Source organism: Triturus cristatus, chromosome 3_2 (assembly GCF_964204655.1).
Source record: "Triturus cristatus chromosome 3_2, aTriCri1.1, whole genome shotgun sequence".
Classification (NCBI taxonomy): domain Eukaryota; kingdom Metazoa; phylum Chordata; class Amphibia; order Caudata; family Salamandridae; genus Triturus; species Triturus cristatus.
The window spans coordinates 81603536-81613969 of NC_140584.1; the positions used below are offsets into that span (position 1 = coordinate 81603536).

The 10434-nt window shown below is 45.5% G+C and overlaps 1 protein-coding gene across 2 annotated transcripts in view; it reads right to left on the minus strand.

Annotated features, from left to right (window-relative positions):
• TFCP2L1 (transcription factor CP2 like 1) overlaps positions 1–10178 on the minus strand; it is a 91179-nt gene extending 81001 nt beyond the window's left edge. For both annotated transcript variants that reach the window (XM_085647273.1, XM_085647272.1), the window contains exon 1: positions 9957–10178. In XM_085647273.1, coding sequence (XP_085503399.1) covers positions 9957–10018 — 62 coding nt within the window. In that variant the 5' untranslated portion in view covers positions 10019–10178. The remainder of the gene's footprint in view (positions 1–9956) is intronic.
• Between the last annotated feature and the right edge of the window lie 256 nt (positions 10179–10434).

Sequence of the window (10434 nt, forward strand, 5' to 3'; positions counted from 1 at the left end):
TCCTCTGTTTGCAGGCTGGATCCGGGTGCAAGGAAGGTGGGATTCAAAGGAGGGGGGCCCAGGACCTTCTAAAAGACGGCTTAAGTGACATGGCATTTCAGGCAGACCCTTTCTTTCTGCTTTGACATTTAAGAAGCAAGCACAATAAGAGGAGTTTATTTTAAGCAATAAGATAACTACAAAGTATCATTTAGTCTCATCATTAAAGACATCACTGTTCACAAGGCCATCCTGGGAGCCCTGCCAAAATGTACACTACCCTCATCAAAAAAAGAAAAAAAATTATTAAAAATAGAAAAAAAGTCTTCACATTGTATTGATGTCATTCGAGTGTCGCGTGCAGTGATCACTCCTTCGCTCTCTACCCACCCAGCAACCTCATACAGAGGTTAGCTGCCTCGGAAAACTAGACCGTGAAATGAGGAGAGCAGGCTGAATCCGCTTCCAACAAGCCCTGGAACTGGTGTCCCCAATCCATCATCTTCCTCAAACTGCTTAAAGCAAGCTTTACTGTACATTATACAACGCTTTCACTACCCTCCGCCCCAGCTTGTTCTCAGAAAAGTAATGTCAGGCAGACAGATTTCCTGAGGCTATTGTGGTCTGCAATCCTTAATTTGTCACAAAAAAAAAAGTAAGTGCCTGGGCCCTCCTTCAGAGGCCACCGTAGTTTGCCACTGTACTTATAACTACTAACCACCACACTGCCACAAGTTGACAATTCAGACTGCTTGAGACGGCCAAAGCTTTAAGAATGGCTTTAGTGGCAGGTACTAGTTGTTTTTAATGTATATTGAATTAACAAACTGTTTTCTGATCATCTTTAAATTGTACAAACAGCACATCCATGTGGAAGCTGTCATGAGTGCAGGTGCTGGCAATTAAGTGCCGGTGCCGAGCACCAGAAACCACCAGCTCAAATTAAGCACTGGTAGTCTGGTGGCTAAAGTCGGTGATTGGAATGGAAGACCGGAGTTTTAATGTAGTCTTAAACACTGGTAGACCATGTGGGACCCTGAAGAAATCATCACTCGCCTGTGCTTCACTTCCCTTCACTTACCAAATGGTAGTGTAAAAAAATGCTCACTGCCAGAACCAAGGTCACAAACATTTAGGACGCTTGCGAGTTTCCCTTTAAGCCTTCATGTGAATGGGTTGGCACGTCTGCAGAGTCACTATTATGTAAGCGCTAAGACTGGAGGGGTGCCTTGACCCATTCGAGGTTTCACCTCAAAGTCATACCCAGGGCCACTCCGATTATGTAGCAAGGGTGACTAAATTATGCTGCACATTTTGTAGAGGTATGACTTTATTATTGTGTAATTTTTGCACAGTGTAACACCGTCCGGGATAGGTTTCACCTCGTTACTACCAATTTTACGCCCAAATACAACAATAAGCAACTGAAAATTGCCAAGTGAACCCTTGTGAAAGGCACCGTGCATCAACACATGCAGCGGTGTTTTTTTTTTATATATATGCTTATGATGCCACAGGTGATTGATTATGTGAACAATTCAGCAAATACATAAATATGGAGAAAGCATCAGCAAAACTGCATAATCCTAATGGCAACAGCCCTCCACACCGCAGGGAGTTAAATGGCAGGTTACACTCTGCGCATCACCATGTATAAAATGATCGTTTTCAAGCTTGCAGGGACAATACATAGCTGCTCCTAGATGTATTGGGTTCAGGCTTTGTCGCTTCTCCAGCTCACCAATGACGACAAAGGACTAGATTCAACCCTTCAAAGCTAGGCTAGAAAAACATTTCTTTGGGGTGAGCAGATTTGGTGTGTCGGCCACCTTGAGGATGAACTCCACAAGAGGAAGCAGCTCTCCACCCAAACACAGTAGGTCAGCCAGAGTTCCCTAAACTTGTTTACAGAATTATTATGATACCAACCAACAAGAATTTTGTTTGGATCCATAATATAGAGCACATTCATTTCTGCGGGTCAACACACAGTTTACTTCCCACCATGCTGTTTTTTATCTCTAGTAGTAACAAACAAGTATTTAGGGTTTTAAAAGGAATGAGAGCACAATTACTTAAAGCTAATCAGCAAGATAAAATGCCAATAACATTGGTCATGTAAGCAACCAGCTAGTTTCTCGGACATGGCATCTTTGACGTATTAGGCAATGTTCTTTTTCAAGTTAAACTGTGTCAGGGGGATAACATGGAAATTAAACTCTCCACTGTATCAATAAAACTAAGTGTACTTCTACTGGTACACTTTTCAAGTTACATTCTATTGGGCTATAATTATTAAAACTGGTATGACAAATATTTCAAAAATATGTGACTTTTTAAGAAGGGAAAAAGTACCTCCTTAAGCCAACCAGCAAGACACCAAATATCCTCCTGGAAACTATAGGGCAACAGAAAGTTAGTCCACTTTCCTTGATTCTACACATTAGTATGTTACACACACTGAGAAACAAAAACTACAGCCAGAGTCACCAATGTGTAAACAAAAACTAGCGCTTAAAGTTTAAAAAACAAATCTCCAATGAGCAAAGCATCAAATACAGTTAGTTAAGCTGCGTGGGTCCTTATGGCCAAATGGAAGTGAAAATCCATCATGATTAAAGAGTAGCAATTCTGTGCACCGGATCACAATTTAATATTTGCATACAGGTTAGGGTAACCCCCTGCCTTCAGGTCATTATAGACACCGTTTCTAATCTTTAGAACGTTTGTGATTATTTTAAAATGTAGCTTGGATCCAGACTGATCCCTACGTTGGATATCCCAGCCTCAATAAGGTCTTGCTTCAGCCATGCAGGTGGAGGCACCTTCTAAGAAGCTGAGAATAGCAACACCTGCGCGTCACTGATGGAAAACACATAAGTACGGAAAATACAGTCTTCGTGTATCCAACACATTTTGTAAAAAACAAAGCGCACAACACCAACAAAACGATTTAGAAGTTGCATTTAACATTCCATCTAAGCATTACAATTCATATCAGGGTCCATTATGTTAATAATGCGATTTATTTATTTATCTATTTATTATCACTGAAACAAATATCCCCGGTTTATTTGGTGGAGAACAAGGCCACTGGAATTATGCCATTTTGCAGTTGTGGTGTTTTCCGCATAACTAAGGATTTGCCACTTGCTCCATCACTCGCTGCATATTAAACAAAAATAAAAACGTTGTTTCTAGCTCAAAGGTATCAAAAATTACTAAACGTGTAACGACATACGCTGCCGTGCAGTGAAATGTCCTTTGCAAAGGTTGATGGATCCCCTTTGTTGCTTATTTCTGTATTCGGGTGTTTAATTGGAACTAATAGGGTAAAACCTTTGACTGTATTAACCTGTATAAAAAACAAGGAAGTAATACTATCGGAAAAATGCCCCACATTGCACAATTTGCCTTTTATTGGTGGATTATTTAGTTAACCCTGCCACGTAATTTGGTACTCCCCTGCAGCATAATTCCCCGGGCCCTAGTGGGCGGTAATGAATGTAGTGGTGCTCGAAGGGGGGCTTAAATCCTGATCTGCAGTATCAAACCTCAGCAGTAAGCGCAAAGCACAGTCAGTCTATCCATACTGTTAATTATGGTAGAAAAGGGGCATGAGCCCCCATTTATTCTGCTGTAACTTCTATGGATTGTGTGAATCCACGCAATGCCCATATTGCCACTTATCATATTTCTAAACTTGCATTGTAACAACCTGCACCACTCACCATAAAGCATTGTAAAATGCGGGAAAATCTCAACATCCCCTTTACTTTATCATCAATGCAGTGCTCCCATACAGCAAAATGCCGCACCCAAGCCAACCAAAAAACACATTCAAGCTACTGCGGGTGTAAAGCTAAGCCCAGAGTAGAAGCCTCCAACAAGATGGCGGACTCATCTTAAGCCTGCTCATAGGAGGCTGAACTAAAATGTTTTCAGTACTTTCTGGAAAACCAGACTGAAATTTTGCTCAGGATTGGAAATTGGTAATTACGTTAACATGATTGGTGTAATTTCTGGCAGCTCACATTACGCTTTTTTGTGAAAAATTAGTCCATTACACCATGTGGAGTAATTGAAGGTTGCTCAGGTTAAAGAATAAAAAAACACCTATTGTGGAAGCACCAGAATAACACGACAGACAGAATATGAGCGGCCCCTGTTTTCGGCACTTGTGTTTTTCGGTGCAATTTTGGGCAGCACAACTGAATCATTGCATCTGTTTGGGATGGGAGGACACGCATTGTGCAGAATGCCATATTTGTGTTTTGTGTAATTTCTGAAATGTCATGTAATTGTGTAAATGTGAATTACTCACATTTTGAACACCCTTAGCAATGTTGCTATGACCCGTGTCACCCATACAGCTGTTGGGAGCAAGTACACTTAAATTTACAAAAATACTGGTCTCACCCGACAGTTCAGATTTTGGGAAGGGGGTGGGGGAGGAGAGATGGAATATAGCAATAGGTCCTAGATTACGTTCGTTCCTGAGTAGAGTGGATTGGGTAAGAAGGTGCCCAATTGGAGACTATGGTGAATTTAAAATGGAGAAAGAAACAATTAACTGTCAGTTATAGAGTCCAGATTACGAATAAATGTTGTTTAAAGCCTACGCAAGACAGCCCTGGACAATCTAGTAGAACTTGTATGTGAATTTCGTATTTATCAGAGAACAAGAACATTTCACCAACCATCCATGTACACAGGAATGTGTATAATACACAGGATAATTATCAGTTTAGGAGATACACAGGTGATGAGACATGATGGGTGATAATTTAGTGTAAATGGTGACATTATCAGGGAAAATATAACATATCTATCAAAGTGACAGGATGGTGAGCAACCACCAGGAAGAGACTGAGGAACACGTAACCCGTTGTGATCCACCAGTCAGCACAGCAGGTAGTTTTTTGGACCACCTTAATGCAAGACTAGAGTGAGCTGCACCCCGTTCATTACAGTGTGCATTCCCATGGAGGAACCCGAACGCATGGAAGGCTTCAAAGAGAGGGGAGACGTTAAAAGGCTGAGAAAATAAGTTGTAGGCGTTTGTGAAATATATAGGGGGGGAGAGTTTAAACTAAGGCTAGTGGAAAGTTTATAAAAATTGGAATGTGGTCTGTAAAGCAGAGAGGGTAGAATGTAATGATAGTATCTGAAACATACGAGTGGTGACTGCAGATGCATTCTGGCTAGACTAGCACACAGATTTCTTGCGCTGGGGAAGCCAGGAGTCACACCATCAGGATGGTTTGAGAGGGTCGAGGGCTGGAGAAGAGAAATAGGCACATGTAAGAAAAGGGAGATAGGGTAGATGGTGCCATGAAAGTAGATATATGCTGCCTGGTGAGTGAAAAGTGTTGGCAGGCAGTCTGAGATTCAAGATTATAAGGGTGGGGAGGGTGATAGGAGCATCGAGATGGGTTTCCACATGAGGGTACAAACAACTGAAAGAGGAAATTGCATCAGCAAAGGAGATCATTTGTAGAGATAAAGATATGAGGACCCAGGGCCTAAGGGGTCACCTACTGGGAGGAGCGTAAAACAGCAGCAGCAGAAGAGAAAGTAGGCGTCTGAGGGGAAGATCTGTACAACTGTTGCTCTCTGGGGGGGGGGGGGCTAAGGCAGGAAGGGCTTCTCATGTAGGAGCACAATCCACTGTGGAAAGCCAACCATGATGTGAAGCAAATGCAGAGTGAGGGAAGGCCCGATGTTGGTGTGCATTATTTGCTTAAGAGTAGCTTCAAAGTCAGATTGCAGATGATAGCACATGAGTAAAACAAAGCCAGTTGAGAGTAGGATTGACAATTGGTGAAAATTGCACGCTTCGAGTCAAGAGAATAGATAGGGAGGAGAGGCTTTTTGTTGGCTTCTTAAGTAGTGTAGTGGCCACCACTGATCGGAAGGCTCGTCATTACCATCAATGGTAGTAAGAAGTGAACTGATTTATGGCAAAGTCTAAAAAACATTTGAGTGAATAGAGTCTCGATTGGTGGTTAATCCAGAGGTGAAGTGGAGGTTACTGACGATTACCAGAAGGTTAGGAGAAGCCCAAGAGTCCACTGATCACATTTTGCGGACATGATGTGCTCATGTTTTGGCTCTTTTGGCGCAATATGGTGCTCTGCGGAGACGTTAAAGTTCCATAGAAGCACGTCACAATAAAACCAACTCCGTTCTTAGTAACATTGGGAGTCTCCATTTGGAGAACACAACATTTGCATAAGATCAATGAGTATAAACTTGCATCAATCGAATGACAGCTGTCGGATTAGTTGGAGGGCGGTAAGAAGGAAATCAACGGTTGTGTGTAAATGAAAACTCTTGTTGCACGGATCGTTGGTGGCCCGTGATGCAGTACCTTGGTCTTTAGGGCCGCGGTTGCAGGCAGGGCCCACCAGAATTCATTTTGGGGATCGGCACTTATTTTTCATCATCGACCTCTGACCCACAGCAAGAGCGAAAAACACAATAAGGCGAAAGAAGGAAGTGGAAAATGATGAAAAAGAATCTCCAAGTGGGGGAACCTAAAATCTGGAAGGGTGAGTGAGAAAGGGGCAGGCAGGGTGTTGATGGATAAAAACAAAAGTAAAATGAAGATTAAGCTGTCTATGTAACCAGCAGCCCGATCTTCGAGAGTCCAGGGGCACCTCGGCCCCAAGCCAGCAAATTTTAATATTAAAAGATTATTACAGAAAACTAAACCAATTGCTGTGATCGTGAGACTAGAGTAAGAGTCATCCCTCTCGATACTTCCAGGACAAAGGTATTTTTTATTTTTTTTAATGGTGCCGTCACCATCAGATTTGCCAAGCTTTACAGCGAGGGCTCAACCCGCTCCGCTATCTCCGTACTATCTGCAAGGCAGCCCCTTCCTTTTAAGCCACTCCAAGGTCTCAAAAAAAGATGGCAGTCCCCAGGCACTTCCCGCCAAATCTTAACAATAAATGACACTTCCCCAAGAATGATCACACTTGAAATGCACAAGCGTGAATGGAATCTCCTAAGCAAGCAAACTGCCCCTCGTTGCCGCACTTTATGACGCGCAAAGAGGCGCTCCAAACCAGGTGCAATAGGACACTGAAAGGAACCGGAGGTCGGGCAAGTCGCTAGGGCCCGAAAAAAGACCTAGGTATCAACAGGTTGTGTCGCCATCTCGCGATGCGGTCAGATGAGAACAGCTGGCTGTTCCGTAATAGTCCATAAACAGGAACAGCACATCAGTAACATGTAATGCCCCACCCCCGCCTACTCGACAGCCTCCGTCATCACAACCATCCGCAAATTATATTTCCTGGAAGGACAGCCTTTTCCCAACGACGCTTTGTAACGAACCTTATGTATATGAGCACCTTCCTTCTAAACATACGTTAAAAGGAAGATGTGATATTCCATAGGCCCTGTGTCTCAGCTATGTCACTTTAACAGCACACGGGTCTACAAAGAACAGCTCACGAGTGTCTAATTGCTGTAATTTAATCATCAAATATTTCAGGCGCGCCGACGGTTGGTTTCCCGTCCAAGAACTTAATATTGTGTTATTCAGTAGTCCAGCGCGTGTAATTTGCCCTTTGCAGACCGATGAATCATGATAGAACTGCCCTCCTCCTCGGATCTAAACTGTAGTTCCTGTGCCTGAAATTCTCACTGCCCCGATCTCAGAAACATTACACTTGTGACGCGTCAACACAGCAGCCCCGAAATGTGAATCCCTGTATTCCAGGGAAACGCCCACTGCCCCAGCGTTATCCTCCTTGAAGTGCCACCTGCCCTTTGCTCCCACCAACTTTTAAAGAAGGTGGAACTGCCACTGCCCTCCCCCAACTCCAAACCCTGTACCGTGCATGGTCGGTTTAATCACTACCCCACCTAACAACCCCCCCATCCCCCACCCCCATAATGCTGGGCATGTCCAGAACACTGCACCGTGCAGGACACCACCTGCCACCCCCATTCTTCTTATCACTTCAAAGGGGGTAACCGGATTCGCTGCCGACCAACTCAGAAATCTGCACCAAGCGAAATATTCAATGGGGATCCTTCGGCCTAAATTTACTCAGTATTTTCGGTATGTTGTCACAATTCGAACCCTTTTTGTTTTTGATTTATTGGGCTTCTTAAACCCTTGAAGAATGCATTCTGTTCTGTCCTATTCAGCATGGAATCACACTGCGATGGTTGTACCAGGGAGCGTTACTGCCATCATCACCGAGCCTCGCATGTACGTATCGTTGGCCCGAAAATCCCATTTTACACTTGTAAGTGGAAGGTGTACTGTAACGTGCCAAGTGTGGGACTCTCGTCACAGAAAGTGCTGGTTATGTCTCAGCAGTGGGGGAAAGTTATTTGCAATAATCACGTCTTGTTACGTGCACATCACAAAATGTACCATTGCATCCAAGCAATGTGAAAGTGGTGTGCGTGGTGGGGGAAAGGGTATTTTGGTTACACAGCAAGTATAGGAAGCTCGATTAATGGGGGAAAGGCACACAATAAGAACTGGGGGGAAAAGCAAACCTTGCACAGACAGATTTCCACACATTTTCATATCAAGAAAACTTTCAGAAAAATCATCACCACAACGTTCTCCTTCAGCAGAAACATCCCTAAATCCAAAAGGGAACATGTCACTGATAATCGGTATTCAGTGCTTGACATGGAATCGTAGAAGTGCACGAAATCAGTGGCGTAATGCTAAATGATGGGACCCACCTGACAATGTGAAGAGGGCCTCCTTAGTCTCCCGTATCTCTCAGATTTTCAGTGGCCTTGGGCGGAACGAGGGTCCCCTGAAAAGTTGAGGAGCCCCAGCACTGCATGAGCCTGTGTTACACCCCTGCACGTACTCCTCGATAACGCCTAGTCAGGGATAGTAAGCGCTACACAAATACAACTACAATAAGAGGGTGCACAAGTGTCGAAGAGTGGTGGCAGTGCCCCTTTCAAACTGAAGACGTGCGGGTACTTACCCACCACTTGACAGAACAAGCCCACTTAAAGAACTGCCGGCATTACAATAAGGAGCAATTGGTCGGATTAAGACCCTGGGCAAAAGAGGGCAAAGGGGCTTTTCTGTACCAGGGATATACTGCAGAAGACTGGCTTCTCAGAGGGTTGCTTGTGCACTGTCGGCCAGTGCTTGACTCGAGGGGGCTTATTTACCATAAATACTAGAGAGGGTACCGTGGCTGGGGTCGTGGGGAGAGGTGCGGCGCACATCCATAGTGTCAATATTTACCCAAGGAGGTAAGAGGTCATTGTGAGGACTCAGACAGGGGCGCAACGCAGACCCGTGTAACCTGAGACGAGCTTGTGGCGCAAGAGGGTCCCCAACCCGTCTTGGGCCAAACGACTACTCCAGGGAGGCAACTCCGCCCAAGACCAATGAATAAATGTGACATGTGGAAGACTCGAGGGACGCGCATAGCACTGGGGGGGGGGGATAACTGTGCGTTACGCCTCTGGAAGCCCGCGTCATTAAATCCATGTCAAGGGGCTTAAGGTGTCCTTCAGTCTGCATAGGGAGATTGCTGAAGAGCCGGGTGATTAAGGCAATCTAAAACGGAGAATGCTGATGGGTCAGAGTTACACAACACCACACTGCGATAGAGGTTCAATGTGGGGGTGTATTGAAAGGCTAGATTTCCAGACCGGTGTAGACAGCAGGCTTGTGTGGGTGTACATGCACAGACAACTGTGAGGATCAAGGGAACATACAGATGGAGGAAGTGGGTGGAAACTAAACGGTGTGGGGGGGGGGGGGCTAATAGACACACCCGAGGGCGGTGGGGAGACTGGCCAGCGATGGGAACTGTACATAATGTGGGTCGAGACATGGGTCACTGAAACTGCGGGTGAACGTGTGGGCGCCACTTCACTTTGAGGGCGACTTCTATGGTCAGAACTCAGAGTGAAGGGACAGCGGAGCTAGGGTTCAGGAGGGGTCACACCCAGGCAGCACTTACCGCAGGTAGCTGCCACTCGGGTGCTGATTGTAGTGTTCAGGCTGCGTGTGCCAAAACAGCATTTTCGCAGGCTGCAGCCGGCGAGGTGGTGGGGGAGACGCCCAGGGGCCGGCGTCCTACAGACGATGCTGGCAGCGGCGGTCCCCCACCTGGCTGCAGCGGCCGCGGCGCGGTGCACCTGGGCAGGTGGTCGGAGCCCTACAGCCAGCACCTCTTCTTCCCGGCTGCGGCCGGCCGCACGCGTCTTTTATTTACCAGCCCAGCCCTGCCGGCTTCGCAGCCCTTCCCCGTGATGTCACAACGCCTCCGCCCCGCACGAGTCGTTCCGACTCCTTCCATTGGTTTCTGAAACTGTACTTTTTCGTTACGTCACGCTCCGCCCCCTCGTTCCCTTTTACCCTGGAGTTACTGTGTGACGTCACACTAATACCGCACACTATTTCATAAGTTTGGCAAAACGTGCTCATGCTTCGGAGTG